The sequence below is a fragment of the Cucurbita moschata genome, unplaced genomic scaffold (assembly GCF_002738365.1).
Source record: "Cucurbita moschata cultivar Rifu unplaced genomic scaffold, Cmos_1.0 Cmo_Scf00044, whole genome shotgun sequence".
NCBI lineage: Eukaryota > Viridiplantae > Streptophyta > Magnoliopsida > Cucurbitales > Cucurbitaceae > Cucurbita > Cucurbita moschata.
This window is the reverse complement of record NW_019268560.1, coordinates 2,092,072-2,116,088: the sequence shown is the minus strand read 5'-3', so window position 1 is coordinate 2,116,088 and position 24,017 is coordinate 2,092,072. Positions and strand designations below refer to the sequence as shown.

The window sequence follows — 24,017 nt, the reverse complement described above, 5'->3', positions numbered from 1 at the left end:
TTCCCTTTTAACTGCTTGAGTAAAACGTGAATCTTCTTAAAATGATTAAATTTAGAAACCTCAGCTTGGTACCCCAAATGTGACCGTACCATTAACCGCCAGGTGGCAGTTCGTTGTCAAATTTCGGAGTCTGAAACCATAGTGTACCGGCTGTCGTCGGTCGTTTCTCCTTCTTTCTTCCGGTTTTCTACCTTTATAACCCATTTTCCCTCTCTTCCGTCTTCCCGCCTTGACTTAAGCACTCTCTCTTCCCCTTCTTTTATTTTCCGGTCGCCTGAGTTCTCTCACCTCTCGTCGTCGCCAGGTCAGTTTTTCTTCTCCTTCTCTCTCGGAATCTGTGAGTTGATTTTTGTTTTTAAAATGTTTGAAAATGTGAGGTTCTGTGAAATGGCGATGGCGATTGCGGTTTTTGTTTTTGTTTTAGCACGGAATAGTGATAATGCGACTTGAATCGTCTCATATTCGAATTTGCGTCTTTCTGGCGGATTTTGAAATGCTTGTATCTCCATTAACAGAGCTTGTTTTGATTTTGCTGTGTTTTTGCCGACTTAAATGCTTCATAATCTTTTTGTGATTTTGATTTTGCTGTGTTTTCGCCGACTTAAATGCTTCGTAATTTTTTTGTGATTTTGACCTCTTCTGTTAGATAGGTTTCAATTTCATTTTGATTAGGTTTGGATCTCATTCTGGTTCCTGCATTGTTTATGATTTTGATTCTGTGCAAATGTAAACGAATCTAAATCGATTCTCTTCATTTAGATATCGGCATTTTCCTAATTGTGGCAATGGTTTTCAAGTAGAACTCAAATGGATAGAAGTTGAAATTGGAGTTTACTGGAATTAAATTGATTTGTGTTTTCAAAATGTTGATCGTTTTTTAAGACGAAGCCCCAATTACAGGGGCAAAACGGAGATTTAATCTTAAACCATTATTTATTGTAGGCTTGTGCATTTTCTCGGTAAACAAACACAATGAGGCAGAGCTGAGATTACTTATTTCTCTCCTAAACTTCTGTTGTTTATGGTTGACTGTTTCAGTGTGAAATAGGAATGGAGCAATCGAACAGTAACGCCGGTGATGGCCAAGGGATCAGAAGAAGATCCTGTGGCTGTACGAAGGAAGATTTTCTTCCAGAGGAGTCCTTTAAGAGTTGGGGGAATTATACAAAAGCGCTGAAGGCGACGCCAGCTCGCCTCTTGGACCGGCTCATGGCCCGGTCGGCCGAGCACACCGAACTTGTCGAGATGAAGGCTCAAAGCCAGCACGAGATGAAGAAGAGCCTCACGTGGTGGGACCTCATGTGGTTCGGCGTCGGTGCCGTCATCGGCGCCGGAATATTTGTCCTCACAGGTCTCGAGACTAGGAGACACGCCGGCCCTGCCGTCGTCTTGTCTTACATAATCTCCGGTGTCTCCGCCATGCTTTCCGTCTTCTGTTACACTGAGTTTGCCATCGAGATTCCGGCCGCCGGTACGTGCTTCTTTCCAAACCTATCTCTCACATGCTTCTCATCGTAATAAAATTAATCTCAATGTCCAATAATTTTATTTAAATCGTTTTTGAGTTTTTAAAATTATGAATAATATATTAACTCACAAGTGAAATATGAGGGTCATATTCTCATTATTTATTTATTAAATTAAAAAAATTATTCTAAATTTCCATTTATACCCCTATGTCCCTAGTTTTCCAAATATTACATTTTTATTATCACCAAAACTCCTCTTTTGCCCTATTTAACCTTAACTTTTAGCGAAGTTGTGAGTTTAGATCAGATTTTATCAATTTTCACTATCAAGTTTTTCAATAATGTTCAATTTTAGTCTTTTTGTTTATTCTTATTTATTAATTTAATTTTTTTAAAAAAATTATAATTAATATAGTTTCTATGAATTTTGTCACTAACTCCGAATTAAATGATCTAAAATATAAAATCTAGAGATGAATTGAAAGCTAAACTTCAAAAAAAAAAAAATAATAATAATATTTTGAATTAAAAGTCTGAAAGGAAAATACACCAAATTTTAGGCACTAAAAATGTATTTTCTAAATCTTGAATTTCGGAAGAATAAATTGATAGAATGTTATCCACTTTTGATTTGATTTTAAATGAAGTCAAATAAAATTAATTATAAATAATGGTCTAAATTTGAAATCTTAGACCTCATTTAATAAATTTGTTTGGATTTTAAAAGTGGGCTTCTTTTCATACCATTTTATACAATTTATCAATGTCAAGGATTTGTGTGAATCCTTAACCAAATTTCAAATATATATATATATATATATATATATATATATATATATATATATGATAACAAATAGACAAAGAAAAGAACAAATAAATAAAGCTTTTAAGCCTTTTTAAAAAAACTAAAAAAATAAATGACTATGAAATGGAATATTAATATTTAAACTATTAGCGTCATTAGTTTCAAACTATAATTTATACAACTGTCAATTAAGTTTAGAGAAAAATTATTTTAAAGATAAGGTAGAAGGTCCTTTTCAAGTGGCTGAAGTTTCCTTAAATAAATAAAGCTAACATAGTAGCACATGTGGCAGGTTTCTAGAGATAGAGATACATAAGAAAGTGTGACATTTTAAATAATTTAACTTTTATCGAACTTCAAATAAATAATATAAATTAGCTTTGTTGATAGCTGTTATTATTATTATTGTTTTGAGAAGGGAAATTAATTTAATCAATGAATACACAAAATACACAAAGTTGGGTTCTTGAAACAATCAGTTGTGATTTAAATTTGATTGGGATGGCTGTTTCATTGGTTTTATGTTGTTTGTAGTATTATTTAATTTATAAACTTTAAGTATTTGATAAATCTTTTTATCTTTTTTAAGAACTGTAAAGCATTAAACTTTCAAGAACTTTGTTAATGTTGGCAATTTAGTTGCATGAATCCATTGAAATAAGTTTTAAACTTTCAATAACTTTGTTCAGGTGGATCATTTGCCTACTTAAGGGTAGAACTAGGCGACTTCGTGGCATTCGTCGCTGCCGGCAACATCCTCCTTGAATATGTTATTGGTGGCGCTGCTGTAGCTCGTTCATGGACGTCATACTTTGCCACCCTTTGCAACCACCAACCAAATGATTTCCGCATCCATGTCTCTGTTTTTGCTGAAAACTACAACCGGCTCGACCCCATTGCCGTCGTCCTCAGTATCGTCATTTGTGGGTTTGCAGTGGCGAGCACTAAAGCCTCCTCCCGCCTCAACTACGTTGCCTCCATTTTACACATTACCGTGATTGTCTTCATCATCATTGCCGGGCTGACCAAAGCCAACCCCAAAAACTTAACTCCCTTTGCCCCCTTTGGCCCTCGCGGCATCTTCGTAGCTTCTGCCGTCTTGTTCTTCTCATATGTTGGATTTGATGCAGTTTCGACACTGGCAGAGGAGACTAAGAACCCGTCTAGAGATATTCCTATTGGTCTTGTTGCGTCCATGGTAATCATCACTTTAGCCTACTGTATTCTTGCGGCTACCCTCTGCCTCATGCAGCCTTACCAGAAGATTGATGAAGACGCACCATTTGCAATGGCTTTTGAAGCCGTTGGATGGGGTTGGGCTAAGTACATTGTTGCTCTCGGTGCTATAAAAGGCATGACCACTGTGCTGTTAGTCAGTGCGGTTGGTCAGGCGCGGTATCTCACGCACATTGCCAGGACCCACATGGTCTCCCCCTGGTTTGCCAAAGTCAATGAAAGAACCGGTATGGTTGCTAACAGTACTATTTATCTTACGTAAATGTTTTTGAACTTCTGATTGTAGCTGACTTACTAATTTATAAGCAGTCTTTGTGCCCCAATACATTCTAGGATTGATGTGCTTAGAAGCTTACCATCTAGGGTTCTATGAAGTCCGTTAGACGCAATTCTAAAAATTTTAAAGTCTATTAGATATATGAGTGGATGAGTTCTATTAGACTCAACATCAGCGTTTAATTTTCTGAACAGGAACTCCAGTGAACGCAACAGCATCAATGCTGGCTGCAACAGCATTGATTGCCTTCTTCACACCCTTGGAGATAATCTCAAACCTTCTCTCCATTTCCACCCTCTTCATCTTCATGCTGGTAGCCGTAGCCCTTATCGTCCGACGCTACTATGTCAGCGGCGAAACAACGTCGTCCAACAGAAACAAGCTCATAATCTACTTGTTTCTGATAATGGGATCTTCAACCGCAACTGCCATTTACTGGGCCACAAGCGATGAGTGGATCGGCTTCGCAGTAACTGCTCCGATATGGTTCCTCTCAACTCTAGCCCTATGGATCAGCGTCCCACAGGCCAAGAAGCCACTGGTGTGGGGCGTGCCTCTGGTCCCATGGGTGCCTTCAATATCCATCGCCATAAACTTTTTCCTTCTTGGGTCGATCGACGCAGCTTCATTTGAAAGGTTTGCGATCTGGACTGGGATTCTATTGGTTTACTATTTCTTGCTTGGGTTGCACGCTTCTTACGACACTGCCATGGAGTCGAAGATCCAAGCAGCAGAAGAAAGTAATAGCAGTGTGTGAATGGGAATCCAAAGAAGAAAGAAATTGGAACTAACTTGGATTTATGAAAGGGATCTCATGTTGTTGGTTAGTAGATGTAAAATTTATACTGTATTGGTTGGTTGGTTGGTTTAGTGATGGTTGGTGTGTTGTTGATATCCATTTGTAAATGTGAGTTTATTGTTATTTTGAAAGTGGGTAGTGTTCTAAGATCAGTTATGTATACTTTTGATGCTAAACTCATCATTAATCTCAACTTTACACATTTTGGGAATTTAGAATTTAGATTTGGGTAGATTTATTGTAACATATTGTTTCTAATATTTGATCATTTATGCATTACCAAAAAATTTTGTATACGATTACGAGGTTGTACATTATTATTTTTGTTTATAGTTCAATACAGGTTTCAACTTTTTAATTTTGAGCGGGACATTTGACGTCCATATGATCCGAACAATCCAAATTACTCCACTCAAACTATACGTGTTGAGTGAATTTTTAGTACTTATCTTTAAAAATAAGAGACAAATGTTTACAATCACATCAACTCAAAAAATCTAAACTACCCAACTACGAGGCTTGGGTGAGTTTGACAAATGTTTAGATCAACTTGACTATCCCGCCCAAGGGTTGGATAACTTTTTTGTGCTTGTCCTAGAAAATAAGAGCTTGGGTGACTTTGACAAATGTTCAGACTTGACTATCCAACTCAAAGGGTTGGATGACTTTTTCGTGCTTGTCCTAGAAAATAAGAGACAAATGTTCACTAGAACAATCAAAACTACCCGGTTCAAACCGTAAGAGTTGGATTAGGGGTGTACATTCAATTCGACAACCCAGATCGACTCAATCTGAACTATAAGGATTGGGTTAGGTTAACCGTCGGATAATATTTTCATACTTCTCTTTGGAAATAAGAGACAAATGTTCAACCCGAACAATCCAAACTACATAAGAGACAAATGTTCAACCGGAACAATCTAAACTACCCAGTTCAAATTATAAGGGTTGGGTGACTTTTGTGTTTGCCGTGTCAACCATTTTTTGAATCGTAAATAATTATAAATATTTAATATTTGAGTCCGATGAAATTTTAGTTATTAACCGAATGCATCTTATTAATCTAACTCTAGATTAGGTCGAAAATTTAGAATTTAAAAATAAAGCATATTGTCACGTAAAAAGAGTCATTTTGACCAAGAAACGCATCCCGTACGGTAAAAAAGATCCCAGTGGCAGAAAAAGTAAATAAAACTGAAATTCTTCGTCTCTTTCACTGTCTGATGAAAAACCCATATACCTGCAACTCCCTTCAAGTTCGTTACTACTACTCTCCAGTCTCTGCTTCTTGATTTGAGCTATGATCTTCTGCAGAACCCTAATTCGGTAAAGATTTCCCTTTCCTAATGGAGGATTCCGAGGGCGTTCTCAGCTTCGATTTCGAGGGCGGCCTCGATGCCGGCCCCACTAACCCCGCCGCCACCTCCTCCTTGCCCATAATCCAGTCAGATTCTTCTTCCTTCCCCGCCGCTTCCGCCAACTCCGTTGCCGGCGCCGTCGGTCCTGCTGCTACAGCTGATGCTCCTGGCGCTCCAACCGGCAACGTCGGGAATCGGAGGAGCTTCCGGCAAACGGTTTGCCGGCATTGGCTTCGAAGCCTCTGTATGAAGGGCGACGCCTGTGGCTTCCTTCACCAGTATGATAAGTCTCGGATGCCCATTTGCCGATTCTTCCGTCTCTATGGCGAGTGCCGTGAGCAGGATTGCGTGTACAAACATACCAATGAAGATATTAAGGAGTGTAATATGTACGTCTTGGAACTTGCAATTCAATTTATGTCTTTTATTTGTTGGCCCTTTGTCAGATTTACATTCTTGGTTCTTTAATTTCTTTGTGTTCTTTAAATAGGAGGTGATCGATCTCTGCTCTTATCGTTTATGCCCTTCTTCTTAATCCCTAGTTGTTGAATTTATTAGTATCATATGCAGTTCTTAGATTTTAGACTGGGGATTTTTTGCCCTTCATCTTTAATATATATAATTTTGCAAACAAAATCTACATTCTCCCATGAGTATCCAAAAGAGCATCAAGATTGCAAATGAAGAACAGTTGCATAAGTCGTTGGCACTACGAACAGAAACTTATCCAAATCACAAGCCTCCTTCCGATCTCTTTCCTTTCTTGGTTACACTCTAGAATTCCCTTTTAACCATAAAGCTCACGAGATGGCCTTAGCTTCATTAATCCAAAGAGTTTCAAGCCTTTTCTTTAAAGTTTTTGCCACCCAACAACTGTGTCATTATTCTTTTAGTGGAACTATCAAGGACCTTTGAAAAGGACCCAAGAGAGAAAAATAATGAAATGGAGTATCCCTACGCCACTACTATATGAGCAAAGTAATAGTAGGTAGTGTTGGACCTTGTTTGAATGCATACTTCTTTTCTTGTGTTTTCCCTCCATCAATGAAATTAATGATTCTTCTAAGGATATTTAAGTTTTAAGTCTATGCATGTGTATGGCTGCAATAAGAACATAACTAATACATGTAGAATTGATGTTATAGTTAGATATATTTATGGTGCTAGATCTTGTGAAATCCTCATTCAAGTTTTTACAAAATGATTCCCTGGTTTTACTTGGACGACATTTATTGCATTAACATAATTTTTTAAGTTAATTTCTGCAATACATCTTTTTGGACCGATTTTTGTTCTTTAAAAAACATTGGATGTTATACTCTGACGGCTAAACACTGTAACTGCAGGTACAAGTTTGGTTTCTGTCCAAATGGTTCTGATTGTCGATATAGGCACGCAAAGCTGCCTGGACCTCCACCTCCAGTGGAAGAAATCCTTCAGAAAATACAGCAATTAGGTTCATACAATTATGGTTCCTCAAACAAATTCTTTTCACAACGTGGAGTTGGCTTATCCCAACAGAATGAAAAATCTCAGATTCCTCAGGGTCTGGCCCCTGTTACTCAAGGAGTTTTAGGAAACCCTTCTGCAGCAGAATCTGCTGATGTCCAACAGCCGCAAGCTCAACAAACTGCACAACAAACCAGCCAGACTCAGACACAAGGTCTTTCTAATGGCCAGCCCAATCAACTAAACACAACTGCAACGTCTTTGCCTCCAGGAATATCTAGGTGTGTCTGATGCGACCTGAAGTCTTTTTGCATATTACTTCAACTCAGTTTTTGTATCATATGGAAACAGTGTTGCAGCGATTTGTTATTTAACTTCAGCACTATCATATTTGTGATTTTGTTTGGTTACTTTAAGCGGCAGTAGTCAACATTGTTTTTCTTCCTATTAATTTGTAGTCCTTGTACCACAAGAATCTTTAGTTAGAATGGGATTCCAACTTAGTACCTTTTAAAATTTTGAGAAGAATTGCTCCTTTGGTGAGCACAATACGAGCTGCCTTTCGGCTTGGTGAAGGGTATCATTTTTTTTTTCCCTCAATATCAGAAAACTTGCTTTCATTGGGAAGAAACGCAAGAATATAGAAGGGCATGGATGGTATCATCCTAAGGTATTAATTATTTTACCAGTTCTGTATCAAGCTATTGAATTCTATGCCTAAGCTTCATTACCATGTGCTCATGTTCCATTTCAATTCATCTCATGTCAATTGCTAAGTGTCAAGAAACTACTTTCCCCAACACTTTGTTGGTTCTGTTATTGATTGGCTAGAATCTATTGGCTCATAGCTCATACTCTGTTATGTTAGGGTCTCATTAAATCTGTGGATTGACACTTCTTGCAGACCTTTTTGATTTAGTTTGCAAATACTTGAAGTTTATGTAGTCTCTCCAGCTTATAATTATACCCCCTTTGTAATTTATGCTAGGTAGAGTTGTTTTCTGTAGAACTTTATCAAGGGGGATACCCTATTTTGGTTCTGTAACCTTTTCCATTCATCTTCTGATAAAGACAAGTGGTTACCCATTCTTAATATAATTTTGGAAAAAGAAAAAAGCTCAGACTCTTACATGAACCTTTTAAATACTCTGAATGTCCTAATTTATTTTTGAAAAATTAGGTACTTTATTGTTAAAAGTTGCAACCGCGAGAATTTGGAATTATCTGTACAACAAGGGGTATGGGCAACTCAAAGAAGCAATGAAGCCAAACTTAATGAAGCTTTTGATTCTGCTGATAACGTTATTTTGATTTTCTCAGTCAATCGGACTCGGCATTTTCAGGTGCTAATCATTCACATTGTGTTTGTGTATGACACTACTTGGTCATTGAGGATCGATGTGTGTTTGTTTGAGATAATCATACTGATTTAGCAATGGCTGCTTAGGGTTGTGCAAAGATGATGACCAGAATTGGTGGATCTGTCAGTGGAGGCAATTGGAAATATGCACATGGAACTGCACATTATGGGCAAAACTTTTCACTCAAATGGCTGAAGGTTTCATTTTTTTAGATCTATAGTTTTATGCAGAAAGTATTGTCTGTATTTTCTATGATACCTGGAAGCTAGCTAAAATCTGAATTTGACAAATGCATGATAAAGCTTAGAGGTCAAACTATATTATATTGTGAAGGATGATTTTGTTGCTGTCGATTTGAGTCCTGTATGATGCGATGAATAATTTTGACTTTGTTACTTGCAGTTATGTGAACTATCCTTCCAGAAAACTCGTCATTTGAGGAATCCATATAATGAAAACTTACCAGTAAAGGTTTAGAATCCCGAGCTTGATGAAGAAAGATTTCTATTTATATTTACATCTGCAGATGTTTTTGGATGCTTCTACTTTCACTTGTGTTGTGAACTCTTGAAAATATGTCCCACTTCTTTTATTTCTTATGTTTATTATTATTATATTGTTCTCCACTTTCTGGTGATAATAGATATTACTGGTTTTCTTGAAATCAAATTATCTGAGCATTCTTAAGAACTTGCAATCTTTTGGATGAAAGTTTATTCTTCTTTATTTTTTTTCCCCTTGTGGGGGATCTGGGAGCTTTCTCTAGGATTTAGTTTCAAGGAAGTTACTAGAAGTGACACTCTGCCTCATGTAGACCATGCGATCTTTATTTTACTTAATCTTACAGGAATCATTTAGCAGAGAGGGCTAACATGATTGATACAATCATGAGGGATGGAAAATCCTGATTGTCCTCGCTCTTTAACTTGAGAGGATGAATTTTGTCAAGAATTTGAGAAAATCACAGTAGGCAGCAGTAGACTAACATTAGACTGTCAGAACCATTGCAAGTAATGCAAGCTTCATTTTCCTGCTAAAATAACCACCATTTCGTGAATTCTTTCCTTGACTGCAATTAAAAACTTTGGCGCAAACATAATAGACTTAAATAAAGGCTTGAATCCAACAAAAACATGAAATGATTCCAATGGAATCTTGAACATGTATGCTGATCAGTTCAGAATGCAGAACAGCAGCCGTAATTCTAGTGGTGCACTGTTCCTCCGCTCATCATCCTTGTTCACTAGTCTTTGTTTTGTTTCTAAGTTACTGTGTTGCTTGTTTTACTGTATCCTCTGTTAGTTTTACTGCTCTTCTGTTAATCCTAGTTCTTCTTTGGGTAGGTAAGTTTGTTGTTCTAAGGCTGGTTTGTAGCCTTTAAATAGTTGGTTCAATGTTGTTATCAAAAGACATTTTTGTAAAGAATACTTCAAGATTTCTCCAAGAGCAGTGTTGCACTATTCAGATTGCTAATGTTGCCGGGTAGAGTTTAGCATCGCGTTTATCTTGTAATATCTGTTTAATTGGCACCCTGTTTCTGCTCATTGCTTTGATTTGTTTCCTGTCGACCATCCATGTTCGTGGAGAATAATTGTTTGAAGAAGATATTTTTTTTACTTCATATCCTGTTCTGCAGTCAGTGGTAGCATTGGATACTAATTGAGCCATCATTTTTCTCGTACTCTTACAAGTGTAGATCAGTAGAGATTGCCAAGAGCTAGAGCTCTCTATTGGTGAGCAGCTGGCTTCTTTGCTTTATCTTGAGCCAGATGGTGAACTCATGGTATGCTTTGAAAATTTTGAAATACATTCCCCTGACAAAATAAGGATTACATATGCAAGCAAGCGAGGAAGAAGATGAAATTTGAGGAAGTGATAATGGCAGTTTCAGAATTTAGCTCTAGATGAATTTCCTTAGTTTATTTTTGTTACTTTTGTGATCAGGCCGTCTCAGTAGCAGCAGAATTGAAACGAGAAGAGGAGAAAGCAAGGGGAGTTAATCCTGGCAGTGGAAGTGAGAACCCAGATATTGTCCCGTTCGAGGATAACGAAGAAGAGGAAGAGGAAGACAGTGAAGAGGAGGAGGAGGAGGAGAGTCTTGGCCAGTCCGTTGGTTTACCAGCTCAGGGCAGAGGAAGGGGCAGGGGAATCATGTGGCCTCCACATATGCCAATGGGACGTGGTCCTAGACCCTTTCATGGAATGCCGGGTTTTCCACCTGGGATGATGGGTCCGGATGGGCTGCCTTATGGTCCTGTTACACCTGACGGATTTCCCATGCCTGACATGTTTGGAATGGCTCCTCGTGGCTTTGGTCCATACGGTCCTAGGTTTCCCGGTGATTTTATGAATCCCCCAGCTGCTATGATGTTCCGTGGACGACCTTCTCAACCTGGGGTCATGTTCCCTCCTGGTGGATTTGGGATGATGATGGGTCAAGGACGTGGTCCCTTTATGGGTGGGATGGGGGTTCCTGGTCCTAACCCAGCTCGACCTGGTCGTCCTATGGGCGTGTCTCCGTTGTATCCACCTCCTGCATTACCGTCATCTCAAAACATCAATCGAGCTGCTAAGAGGGACCAAAGGGGAGGACCGGGTAGTGATCGGAATGATAGATATATTACAGGTCCAGACCAAAACAAGGGCCAGGAGATGCCTAGACATGATGAAGAAATGCAATATAAGCAGTCAAAAACTTATCCTGATGAGCAATATGGGCTAGGAACCACCTCTAGGAATGAAGAAAGTGAAAGTGAGGACGAGGCACCTCGACGATCGAGGCATGGAGAAGGGAAGAAGAAGCGGAGAGGCTCGGAAGGAGGAGATGCAACAGCAATCTCTGATCAGTAATTACTTGTAGTTAGTTACATCTGACCTGGGACGTCTTCCTGCTTAGGAGAGACATGGTTGAACTTGATGTTGATGTTGTTGTTGTTGTAAGTTCTAAAACTGGAGTACTCATTTTTCTCTCTTTTCATTTTACACCTTCCATTTTAGGTAACTTTTTGTGAGCAGAGTCATAATTCATACAATGATTTACACTTTTGTAAAAGAACTTTCAGGTAATGGGAAGAATCTCATAAAGTCAATATTGGATGATGTGAAGGTGTTATGTCTAATGCCAAGTTCTTTCTATCTCTGGTGGATATATTTTACTTTTGATCTGCTTTACCTTATCTACTGGACATCTGGGAGAAATGGAAAGATAGGCTTCTAAGGCATAGATTTTATTTGTTTTGGGGATCGAAGAGTCAATTACGAATTTTTCATGCTCGAAATTTGAAATTTATATTCCGCACTTGATGGTACATTTTCTGTGACATAACTACGTTTATCTACTTATCTTGAATTGTTTTTAAGAATGAAGACTATCTCTATAGATTAATAATTACCAGTTCTTAAAATTTTTAGGTAGATTAATAATTACCAGTTCTTAAAATTTTTAGGTAGATTAATAATTACCGGTTCTTAAAATTTTTAGGAGGTTATTTAGCATAAGGTTATTTAACGTTTAGATTCTTATGATTGAGCAATCAAAAAAGATGGTGTACCTTGTTGTATAAGTTCATATCCTCAAGAACACTCATTCGTGTTCTTTGTTGTACATAGGATACATCCCAAGGTTAGACCGGAATATCACTACTACGTGTATGATTTGTAGAAGAATAAGATTAACAAGAAAATTATAGTAATAGACCCGACCAAATTTTTATAGTTACCGAATCTTTAATAGGATCTTTGAAGATTTCTCAACTTTAATATATAAATATATAATAAGTTAGTAATACGCCTTACATTAGATTCGAGTTCGACCAAAAATAAAGGTTCGAAAAGAAAAATGCTTAGAAATTAAACACAATCTCATCATCAATGAAAATAGAGGTTTGAAAAAAATGGACTAAGAGTAAGAACTGAAATTTCAAGACTAAAAACCATATTTTTAATTGGTCTATTCGAAGGCACTGATGCAATGATCTTCTTTCAGTTTCAAAGCATACCAAATTTGACCAAAACAAAATCACAATGCACATGAAAGTTTGTCTTCAAATCCTTCAAATTACATTCACATCTACTTTTCTTTCCGTTTCGATTGATAAACTATATAACTTAGTAAACAAATAACCCGATCGAACCACATTTTTCCCGATCACATAAATGACCAGTTAACAAACATGAAAGCCAAACAGTGATGGACATCATCATCATTCAGAACTTTCCAGGCAATCGCCTGTTCATACGACACCGGCCTGCCCATACTCGATATGCATATCCCTGCTGGAAGGTATGCAAATCCCTGCATGATGTTCGTAACGAATTCAGGTCGACTGTGAACAGTGGCAACATTAAAATGAAATCACCAAAACAGAAATCTACCTGTTGCATTATCTTGGAGAATTCTGAGCACAGTATCTTCCTACCAGCATCCTCAAGGATCTTGTCGAGCGTTATATCTTGAAGAGCTACGAGCGTAGTTTCAAGCATGTCAAGCCCGGCTTGGTTCGCAAATGTGAACACAGGAGACGCCTGCAAAGTTCATAGATCGTGTAAGTATTTGTTGCATCAGCTTAAGAACCTTAGCAAAATTATGCTATCTTAGCTAGGCGTGAGTAGCTCAATTAATTGCTAAGTTGTATGAAATTACATTAGTTTTGACAGAGCAGCACAAGATTGTATCTGAGTGGTGCCAAAGCTGCTTCAAGATAGCATCATGAGACTGGGATTCAACCTGAAAGAGCTCTGCCCCTGTGTGGATCCTGAAATTCAACATATGTTATAAGAGGAACCGAAGAAGGTGGTCTCGTAAAAACATGAATACATGATATAGGTGGTCTCGTTATGTAACGGTCCAAGCCCACTCCTAGCAGATATTGTCTTCTTTGGGGTTTCCCTTTCGGGCTTCCCCTAAAGATTTTTAAAACGCGTCTGTGCTAGGGAGAGGTTTCCACACCCTTATAAACAATGTTACGTTCTCCTCCCTAACCGATGTGGGATCTCACAATCCACCCCTCTTCAGGACCAGCGTCCTTGCTGGCACACTGCCTCGTGTCCACCCCCCTTTGGGGCTCAACCTCCTCGCTAGCACATCGCTCGATGTCCGATAACATTTGTAACAGTCCAAACCCACCACTAGCAAATATTGTACTCTTTGGACTTTCCCTTCCAAGCTTCTCCTCAAGGTTTTTAAAATGCGTCTGTTAAGGAGAGGTTTCCACACCCTTATAAAGAATGTTTCGTTCTCCTCCCCAATCGATGTGGGATCTCACACGTTAGAACAATGAGCACGGACAATTCTATGCTTAACTTCTCAGACATTCATAACAAAACCATACATTTCATTGAGAATGTTAACAGTTACAAGAAGAACTCATACCTATAGCTTCGGGCGATCCATTGGGACAACGTGAGAGCCTCTGGCGAGCTAGGGAGGCTTTTTGGACCGATTTGGGAGCCAAGTTGCGAGGGGGCGATAGCCATGGCAACCCTCTGAACTGATGCCACAACCGTTCGCACATATTGTCTCGCCATAGCAGCCACACTATCCCGCATGTGGTTCTCAAAAGTGAATTGGAATGCAATAGTCAAGACAGACCTGAGGTTGTAGTTTGTAGCATCGGTTTCACCGCCTGGGCGGGCAGATCCAGGACGGACTTCTAGAGTAGAAGCCAAATCCAAAGTTCGAGTAGCTGCCGACGCATCCTAACGTACAAAAGAACAGATATACAGCATTAACAAAGATTTTCAAGTTCAAAGTAGCCTTTAAAGATACAGTTCATATTCCATTGAAATTGCAAAATTTTCAACAAAAGTGTAGTGGCTAAGGATAGTCACAAACTGTTTTGGACTCCAATGGTATGACACGAAAACCAGACGGTAGTAAGGGAGCATCGTCGGCAAATGATTCGTCGATAGGTGCAAATACAAGCTGAGCGCAGGAACCGACTGTACTTTCATCAACCCCGCTACACAGCTGCCAAATAAGCGTTTGATCAAGGACTGTCAACGGTAGGTAAGGCGTCTATAAAAGAACTCCTCGTAGATGAAGCAGAACTAACCTGCAATAAATACATATCCCGCCCACCTAACGCAGCTTCTTCAGGGAACATAGCATGACCCTCTAACCGAACGACCTCCAAGAACTACATAAGAACGACATATGGTGAACAAAACCCGAGAAAAAGAATTTCTGATAGAATAAAAGGTCATTACCTCTTCGTTTTCAACGGTATGCGCAAGTGGTAAAATGACCTGACCACTAGGGAAGCCACCGGGTCTCGCACATGGAACAGCATATGCACTGGATTTAAGACATGCGGCCGAGTATGCATCGACTCCATAATCAGCCCATTCTGAACGATGCTCCCGTAAGAAACGAACAAGCAAAGCAGGGGGCACATTCTGAACCGCAAAGTAGTTGAAAAGTTCATACTTAATATCGAAAAACATATAGATGGAAATGATTAGCCATGCATCTAAAGGATAGAATAGACTAATAGAGTACCTGCAACAACATCGACGCCTTCGCACACAATACACCTCCAAAAGTAGGATATAATGATTGGTTATATTGCGAACCGATGAATTTGTTTGGAGATGAATTAACAACAACCGTCACATCCTCGACTCCATCGCTATCCATAAGCGACCAACCATCATCCACAAAGCCATTTACAGCATCATTAAAACCCCTAAAATCCATTTCCATAAGCTATAAGTGACTTGAGAAATTAATGTCAAGAGTTGTTAAAATTTCATCAAACTTCAAACATCTCAAGCTGTAACAGCCCAAGTCCACCGCTAGCAGATATTGTCCTCTTTGAGCTTTCCCTTTCGGATTTCCCCTCAAGGTTTTTAAAACGCGTCTACTAGGGAGAGGTTTCCACACCCTTATAAAGAATGTTTCGCTTTCCTTCCCAGACGATGTGGGATCTCACAATCCACCCCCTTTTAGGGCTCAGCGTTCTCGCTGACACTCGTTCACTTCTCCAATCGATGTGGGACCCCCAACCAAATCCACCCCTTCGAGGCTCAGTGTCCTTAATGGCACGCCGCCTCGTGTCCACTCCCCTTCGAGACTCAACCTCCTCACTAGCACATCGCCCGGTGTTTGGCTCTAATATCATTTGTAGCAGCCCAAGCCCACCGTTAACAGAGATTGTCCTCTCTGAACTTTCCCTTTCGGGCTTCCCCTCAAGGTTTTTAAAACGCGTCTGCTAGGGAGAGGTTTCCACACTGTTATAAAGAATGTTTCGTTCTCCTCCCCAACCGATGTGGGATCTCACACAAGCCTTACCCAAAAATGTCCAGCATGGGCTAACTTCGAGATATAAGTTTAGCGCCTTACCTAGAGAGCCTTTGACTGAAAGTCCTTAAAACAGCTGGTTGGCGCCCGCCACCCAATTGAATTTCTCCACTCGCCTCATGAGCAATTTGCCGAACGTAGCGTAAAGCCTGTTTCACAATTTAAGCACAATATTTGTTAAGATTTATGACACAAAGAAAGGATGAACAGTTCAGCAATAATTCTTACAGCAACAGTCCTTCTCTGAGCTAGAATCTTTGTCGACTCATAAAGTGGCCTAAGAACTTCAGGAACGCTCCAAGCCTGGCAGTGAAAGAAACCTTTTTACGATACAGAGAGACATCGAACAATAAAATATCGATTTGACAGTAGGAGAAAAGCAGTCACTCATCGAGAGCTAACTTACATCTAAATCAACATGATCCACAATGTGAATAAGGGAACCATCCTCACAAGCTCGAATAAGATATCCGCTCGGAAGCATTTCAGCTCTCACGAAACTGGATGGAGGGGGCCCTGATGGGCCACCAGTAGACGACGTTAACGATCTCTCACATATCTGCACATATATTTAGCCCAAATAAACATAAACAATCGCTGAAATATGACGTTTCACGTATGAATGACTAACTATAGTGCTACATGCTGAAAGTAACTATAGATCTCAAAAATCACATAATGCATGGACGTCAAAACATAAAAAGAGTAACTACGTTCAGGAGAAACGATTACCACGAGGCTTCCATCTTCCAAGCTTGTGGTGTATCGAAGAGTCCAAAAGTCACGTGCTGCTGCTAAGGTTGTCGGTGCATATGTCTGGTTTGAAAAACAGGAAGGCTAAATAGGATAACAAACACGAATCTTCGTTAAACATAATGATAAGAACATACCTGCGTATACAAGAGTTCTATGGTCCCCCCATTTCCGGTGGACATTACACTTAATACATCAACACAACGGCAGTCACGAAACCACGACAAACGATCTTTGAGAATTTCAGCCACCTGCAATAAATAAATATATATTTTTAACATAGAAAATACACAAAATTGAATAGAGGTCCATTGTATGATCCAAAGTACCTTCGTTGGCTCAAGACTCACTAACCCACAGGCTCGTGCTGCTACCCCATTGCAATTTCGAGAAACAGCAACAATCCCAATTGAATCCGGACCAGGCTGCATAAGGTACAAAGAAATCAAACTTTTGAACAGATATTGAAGAACTCTATCAAAGTGCTCCCTAGAACGTTCAACCATCAAGTTGGTCATGAACGATTCTCGGACCTACCTTCATCCCAATCATTTGAACCCAGTCGACAGCGGTTCCTGTTGCCTTGGAAAGGAACTCTGCCAAGGTCTCCTCGGCTATCGCAAGAAGACTATCAACAAAAACAATACACATATGAATTGATGAGACCAAGTAATAAACAACACGCATCGAAACCGTTAGTTTCAGAAGGTGAACTTACCCAGCTGGGTTATTAGCATCCTTTTGGGTATGCTTAGTTGGGTTTTGCTGTTGATGGTGTTGACCACTCATGACCACAGACTCACAGCTATTGTCTGTGGTTGTTCCAGATGCCTGCAAATAAACACCGAACAATAGGGATACTCGTAAAATAAAGAATCATTAGGACATCTTGTCAAGGATAGCAAACCCAAACAAGCCGATATTATACTTTTGAGATTCTAAAATGCTGATTTAGAGAACCAAAACGAATCAGACCAAGAACATGAAAAGAATGGTCAACAAGGACAACGTCGGAAATGCTTAAAAGAATTGTACCACCCCGGTTATGAACGATAAAATTCAACTAAATTCTGTATTTTCAAGTTTTGGTCCACTACTCATAAACGGTACCAAACAGACATGAAAGAGCTTATATGAACTCACAGTGCGCAGTTGCTGTCTCATGTATCCGTTCTTGTAAACCAAACGAGAGACCTGCTTCTGCAGACGGTCGTTCTCTTCCATCAACAGCTTGTTCATCGCAGTCAGCTTCCTATTAACTGTTTGAAGACGAGACGCTTCCTTCCTTTGCTTTTCACGACATCTAACAATATAAACATCGAATTTATCAAATAAATAAAAGCTTGGATTAGAAAAGAGTAGGAAAGGATTCCTTCTTGCCCAGTCAAATTGGTGACAAACATACATCAATAACTAAACAAGTAGGAATTGTTCATACAAACATTAAAACAGGGTTACATTCTAAATCCATAAGAATTACGACTATTGTTGAGATATGATTAAAAGTATTCAAAATGAAGATATGATGTAGAGTAGTTAGATATGATTCAAATATTTAAACTACCAAGATTTTAGGAGATTGTTATTAGATTTGAGTTTATGTATTAGCTATAAATACTGGAATTGTGTAACCTCTAAGCATTGAGTCAGTAGACAATAATAAAGCACTGCTTTCATCTATTCCTATCTCTTTCACTATCCCTTTTTTCTAACAACTATAACATTGTCCGTTTTGACCCGTTACATATCGTCATCAGACTCCCAGTTTTTAAAACTCGTCTAATAGAGAGAGGTTTCAACACCCTTATAAGGAACGCTTTGTTCCCCTCTTCAACCGAGGTGGGATCTCACAATAAATGTCTAAAATCGCAAAGAAACACAAGTTTTCCCAAGCGTAACCAAATAAAGTTATTCAACAACGTTCGATTAGATCAGATTATCCTTCGAGTAGATGCAACACCGACATTCTTCCAATCCAGAAACAATATCATAGCTAAACATGTTCAAAGAAAATCATTCCAAGAACATTGTCTTTGAACAGAAAATGGAAAAAAAGCAGAGGAGCTAAAGTGCAATATAAGATTTCCCAAAACAGCATGCAAGAAAAGTAAATAATGCTAAGTCAAAAATGGAAGAGAGACAAAATAATTAGGAAACAGGGTTTCTCTCTGCACGCATACAACAGAAAAGCTTCCATACCAAGTATTTGTTTAACAGTGAAACACTCAAAAAGAAACTATTAAAAGAAATCAAATGACAAAGCGAGCTTGAAACAAAGGCAGCTTTTAGTTTATTAATCAATAAATCTATGCCTTTCCTTAATATATAGAATCAAAGGATACCCACTAAAGCAGACCCATTTCTTATATACATTCGACAAGATCTAAAAAGTTAGATACAAACAGAAAGAGGGTGAAATTATCTCGACAAGAATGTATACAATTAGCCCTGCAAAGCTAAACCCATATTTTATTTATCATTATCTTGTTGAGAAATCGATTCAGTAACAGGTTTGTCAGGAAAATGAAGGGAAAATATGGTATGAAAACACAGAAGATAAGAAAAAGATAAACGAAGTTAAGAAGAAATTGAGCCTTTTACCTGCGATTTTGGAACCAAACTTTGATCTGTTTGGGCTCAATATTAGAGAGAATGGGACACTCACGAATGAGTTGTTGCCTCCTCAACGAACTAGGCTTTGGGCATTCAGCATATACCCTCTCTAATGCATCGACTTGCTCAGGTGTATATCTCACATACTTGCTGGTATCCATTTGCTTATTCAAGGAATCTCTATGCATAGCAAGAGCCATAAAATGCCTCTTAGCAACACTAAATGAGCAAAAAAAATCCGACCCAGAAAGTATTTCAGGTGCTAATCAACAAAAACCTCGTTTCCCTTTTCACAATCTGTTTGAAAGTGTAATGGAAGTGGGATCTTGAGTTTCAGCAAAAGGGTTTTTGAATGGGTTCTTCATGTTCTTCGTCCTGTTCTTGGAGAGAGCCTCCTCTCTCCATCAGATACTTGGGGAAGTCTCAGTTGGTGGTAAAAGACCCAAAAATGGTGAGAAAAATGAGAAGAAGAGGAGAAAAAGTGTGATGAAGGGTTAATCAGAGACGCCTATCTCGAGGATTTCCAAGAAAAGTGTGAGAGAGAGAGAGAGAGAAATGAAATGAACCCACGGAAAAAAGGTTTGGGGGAAGGGGGAATTTGTGTTTTAGTGTTTGTGGGTTTGTTGATGACAGATAAAAGTGACAGAAAAAAACAAACAGCTAATGGCAAATGAAAGGGCAGGTGGGCTGGCGTTGCGCCAGTTCAACCTCTTTTCTTTTCTTTTTTGCTCTTTGGTTTTGGGTTTCTGAATCAAAAATGGGTTTGAAATTCCCAAACTGTGATGGAAAAATTCAGAGAGAAAAGGGGGAAATGAAGAACAGAGAGGGGGAAATGAAGAACAGAGAGGGGGAAAAGAATGGAGGGAGTAAATGGGAAGCAGAGAGAGACAGAAATGTGGGCGACGATAAATGAAATATATGTTTCTGAACGGAAAAAGAAAAGAGTGGCAGAGGCGTTTTTATTGATGCCTTTGCTTTATTTCTCCTCTCTCTCTCTCTCTTTTGCTAAAAGATGCCCTTTCTCCCTCTACTCTGCTCTCTTTCGTGTTCGGTCTAGCAATGTGATTCATAGTTTTGTATTTGTTTGAGTTATGTCGTTTTGTTCGATTTTCTGTTGAAGAGGGAATGATTATGACTATATGTAACAATGTTTGTTATAAGGGTGTGGAAACCTCTCTTTGACGGACGGGTATACTATTTGTTAGTGGTGGATTTGAGGTGTTGTACTGTATCATTGTTTAGGGTGACGATGTAGTGCAGTTTAGAGTACTTGGAAACCCGTCATAGAGTAATCAACACGAAGTAGAAAATTGTTGTCATGGGAAAGACGATACATTTGAATCTAAATTTTTTGTAACAGTTCAATCTACTGTTAGCAAATATTGTCCTTTTTGAGGTTTCCATTTTCGAGCCTTTTAAAATGTGTTTGGTAGGGAGAGGTTTCCATGTCCTTATAAAAATGTTTGGTTTTCCTTTCCAACTGATGTGGGATCTTACAATCCACCCCCTCTAGGACCCAGCCACTCCCTTTCTCCCCCTCAATCTACCTCTTCTCCTAGTGTCTTTGCTAATACACTGCCTTGTGTTCACCTCCCCTTAGGACTCAGCCTCTTCGATGGCACATCGCTCAGTGTTTGGCTCTAATACTATTTGTAACATTCCAAACCCACCGCTAGTAGATATTGTCTGCTTTAGCCTGTTACGTATCACTGTCAGTCTCATAGTTTTAAAACATGCCTACTATGGAGAAGTCTCCACACCCTTGTAAATAATGGTTTGTTCTCCTCCCCAACCAATATCGAATCTAACATCTTAATTCACTATTTCCATTTGAATTTTTATTTCTATTAGAATATAAGCATAGACAAACGAATACAGCTTAAAGAACTCAAAACCCCATCATACAACTCGACAAAAAGTAAAAGACTGTTTTGTTGGCAAAGACAGTCTCTCTCGAAAAAAACACGACCTAATACATCTTCAGTCTCATTAATTTCATGTTTTTTTCGATTTTCAAATGCAGACAGTTTCTCGTGACATAATTGATAATTCTACACCATTTGATATACAAAACAAAAGTTAACCCTAAATTTGAATGTAATGGTTGTATCGAGTGAATAAGAATACGACAGGTATGAAAAGATGGGTCGGGATTAGTAAGAGAGAGGGAAGAGAAGGAAGATGATGATGATGATGATGCATGGGGATGGGATGGAGAGGGGAATGTATGGGAGGCGTGAAGACATTGAAATGGGACAATGCAATCATTTGCTTGTGTTTAAGGTAGTGCTTCATTCATTGAGCTTCCACAAAACCACACACAATATGGAGACAACTCCATTATTCTTCCTTTTTTTTTTCTTTTTTTTTTCTTTTATAATTATTTTCTTTCTTTTTTACCCCATTTCCCTCCCAATAAAAAATAAAAAAAAATTAAACAAATTTTTTTAAAAAAAAATAATAAAATAATCTGTTTTGCTTTATTTTCTGTGTAATTTTTCTTTTTCCAATTTTGTTATACTCATTAATTGCTAATTTCGGAGCGTTTCTGACATCAAAACCATGGGACCCTGAATTAATTAAAATTAAAAATTAAGAAATTCATTTTTTTTAAAATAAATATTTCACCGTTTTTAGTTAAGCCCAAAATTATTATTATTATTATTATTATTATGTCCATATTTTAGCCATATGTTTTAAAATGTTTTTATTGTAAAAATCAAATAATAAAAAGAATTTTATTTTGTAAATAATTTAAAAAAAAAAAGTTTGACAGGTTTTCATATTGTTAGAAATTTATTAAATACAAATAAATACCATTCTTTTTAATATCTCCAATTAAAGTTAATTATAATATTAATTTTTAATCTTTCTAGTTACGGGCACAATGCTAGCAAATATTGTCTGTTTTGACCCATTATGAATAGATATGTTTCTTTCACCTAATGTGAGATTTCACAATTCACTTCTTTTAAGGGCCAACGTCCTTATTGACACATCATGTAGTGTCTAGCTTTGATACCATTTGTAGCAGTCCAAGTCTACTACTAACAAATATTGTCCTATTTGACTCGCTACATATTGCCGCCAGCCTCACGATTTAGTTATTTTAATTATTATATTAGGTAACTCTGTAGGGGATGGGTCAAAACTAGTTAATATGTTCTAAAGGAATTAACCCTAAATTTTCCTCCGATTAGATGAAGAAGAAAATCATATTATAGATATTATATTTGAATATAGAATTTTTTTATGCTTCTAGTTAAGAACTATGTCACGGCTGTCGAATGAACCTTTTAGACTCGTGAGGAGTATCATATTGATTTTTTTTTTTTTTTTTTACAGTAATTAGGGTTTTTGGACCCGAGCGTGCCATAAACTAGCATTTAAGTTGCTTCCACGTCGAACCATGAATAACCCTGAAAAAGCTCGAGAGAGTATAACTAATTCAAATCACGATATAATTATTCTATCTAAGAACTACTTCATTAGTGTCAAATGGACCTTTTAGACCCCTCTGTGAGTACATATCGTATCATAAGTGTGCATCATATGGATCTTTTTTACATTAATAAGGGTTTATTGGGAAGTACAACACGTGCTTTATACCAACATCCAAGTTGCTTCCACGTCAAATAGTGCATACAAATCACAGTATGATTCTTCTACCGTAGAACTAATTCTTAGTGTCAAATGAACTTTTTAGACTCGAGAAGTGTATCATATCGGTCTTTACTTACATTAATAAGGGTATACTGGAGAGTAATTATAACAACCTAAGTCCACCACTAATAGATATTGTCCGCTTTGACCCGTTACGTATCACCTCAGCCTCACAATTTTAAAACGCGTTTGCTAGGGAGAGTTTTATAAAGAATACTCCGTTCTCCTCTCCAACCAACGTGGGATCTCACAATCCATTCTTCTTCAGGACCTAGCGTCTTCGCTGACACTCGTTTCCCTCTTCAACCGCTATGGAATCTCACAATAATTCTGAGTAAAACCACTCCCGAACATACCTTAAACCAAATCTGAAGGTGCTACCACTTAATTAATGTAACGAAGCAACTCGGGCGTCTTGGAGGGCAAACTTGGAAAAGGGATGTCATAATAATTTCAATATTTTATGTGGTAGTTTTTGGACAAAATGAAGCTTTTTGAGTTGGTAAATAATGTCTGTACATGAAGCAATAACATGTGCAAGGTCATTATGAAAGGAACATTAAGCATATCCAATTAATTAAATCTTGTAATGAGAGCTAATTAAGTTGCAAACCACATTTATTACTTACTAATTACATAATCTTATTATTCATTAATACCATTTTTTTTAGGTCAATTGCTTTAAACCTAATTTTACATATTAACAAACTGTTCATTTTTTATTTTTTAAATTCAACTAAAATTTCAAAATACTTTTAATAAATAATTAACAATTCAATTTATTATTTTATCCTCTTCAATGACCCGAAATCTCGATCAACCTAATCCCACCTGTACCGTTTGGGTTGAGTTATGAACTTATTTAGATTGGGTTGAGTTTAAATAAATAAAAATTTTATAAGTTGAATTGGCTGATCGGTTCCCTTAACATTAG

At 38.1% G+C, this 24,017-nt stretch overlaps 3 protein-coding genes across 5 annotated transcripts; 2 read left to right on the top strand and 1 right to left on the bottom strand.

Annotated features, from left to right (window-relative positions):
- The first annotated feature begins 223 nt into the window (after positions 1 to 223).
- LOC111434078 (cationic amino acid transporter 1-like) lies at positions 224 to 4,801 on the top strand. The gene is made up of 4 exons (XM_023071374.1): positions 224 to 304; positions 1,039 to 1,471; positions 2,964 to 3,737; positions 3,982 to 4,801. Exons 2-4 carry the CDS (start codon positions 1,051 to 1,053, stop codon positions 4,542 to 4,544), a joined length of 1,758 nt encoding a protein of 585 aa, XP_022927142.1. The 5' UTR covers positions 224 to 304; positions 1,039 to 1,050; the 3' UTR covers positions 4,545 to 4,801.
- Positions 4,802 to 5,775: 974 nt separating this feature from the next.
- Positions 5,776 to 11,853, top strand: LOC111434076 (30-kDa cleavage and polyadenylation specificity factor 30-like). Its single transcript, XM_023071373.1, has 7 exons — positions 5,776 to 6,333; positions 7,291 to 7,674; positions 8,574 to 8,736; positions 8,841 to 8,951; positions 9,157 to 9,225; positions 10,451 to 10,537; positions 10,699 to 11,853. Exons 1-7 carry the CDS (start codon positions 5,933 to 5,935, stop codon positions 11,602 to 11,604), a joined length of 2,121 nt encoding a protein of 706 aa, XP_022927141.1. The 5' UTR covers positions 5,776 to 5,932; the 3' UTR covers positions 11,605 to 11,853.
- Positions 11,854 to 12,744: 891 nt separating this feature from the next.
- LOC111434075 (homeobox-leucine zipper protein HOX32-like) lies at positions 12,745 to 20,340 on the bottom strand. Of its 3 annotated transcripts, none has more exons than XM_023071372.1 (19): positions 19,664 to 20,340; positions 19,409 to 19,600; positions 17,951 to 18,110; positions 17,526 to 17,638; positions 17,345 to 17,435; positions 17,137 to 17,232; positions 16,945 to 17,058; positions 16,787 to 16,870; positions 16,461 to 16,613; positions 16,283 to 16,357; positions 16,097 to 16,203; positions 15,254 to 15,440; positions 14,962 to 15,150; positions 14,808 to 14,891; positions 14,588 to 14,722; positions 14,126 to 14,451; positions 13,397 to 13,508; positions 13,129 to 13,278; positions 12,745 to 13,048 (listed from the first exon to the last, which is right to left on the bottom strand). In XM_023071372.1, exons 2-19 carry the CDS (start codon positions 19,579 to 19,581, stop codon positions 12,902 to 12,904), a joined length of 2,496 nt encoding a protein of 831 aa, XP_022927140.1. In that variant the 5' UTR covers positions 19,582 to 19,600; positions 19,664 to 20,340; the 3' UTR covers positions 12,745 to 12,901. The 3 variants fall into 3 exon arrangements, with proteins under 3 accessions (XP_022927140.1, XP_022927139.1, XP_022927138.1); XM_023071371.1 differs by having other exon boundaries at positions 19,698 to 20,340; XM_023071370.1 differs by having other exon boundaries at positions 19,409 to 20,340.
- Between the last annotated feature and the right edge of the window lie 3,677 nt (positions 20,341 to 24,017).

Bases quoted from the DNA above. Each gene is read 5' to 3' on its own strand.
- LOC111434075 (XM_023071370.1), bottom strand. From the start codon at position 19,620: ATGGCTCTTGCTATGCATAGAGATTCCTTGAATAAGCAAATGGATACC. The intron at 16,204-16,282 runs GTAAGAATTATT...ATTGTGAAACAG, and splicing joins CTCAGAGAAGGACTGTTGCT to GCTTTACGCTACGTTCGGCA. The intron at 13,509-14,125 runs GTATGAGTTCTT...GTTGAATTTCAG, and splicing joins TGGATCGCCCGAAGCTATAG to GATCCACACAGGGGCAGAGC.
- LOC111434078 (XM_023071374.1), top strand. From the start codon at position 1,051: ATGGAGCAATCGAACAGTAACGCCGGTGATGGCCAAGGGATCAGAAGA. The intron at 1,472-2,963 runs GTACGTGCTTCT...AACTTTGTTCAG, and splicing joins CATCGAGATTCCGGCCGCCG to GTGGATCATTTGCCTACTTA. The intron at 3,738-3,981 runs GTATGGTTGCTA...TTTTCTGAACAG, and splicing joins CAAAGTCAATGAAAGAACCG to GAACTCCAGTGAACGCAACA.
- LOC111434076 (XM_023071373.1), top strand. From the start codon at position 5,933: ATGGAGGATTCCGAGGGCGTTCTCAGCTTCGATTTCGAGGGCGGCCTC. The intron at 6,334-7,290 runs GTACGTCTTGGA...CTGTAACTGCAG, and splicing joins GATATTAAGGAGTGTAATAT to GTACAAGTTTGGTTTCTGTC. The intron at 7,675-8,573 runs GTGTGTCTGATG...TTGAAAAATTAG, and splicing joins TTGCCTCCAGGAATATCTAG to GTACTTTATTGTTAAAAGTT.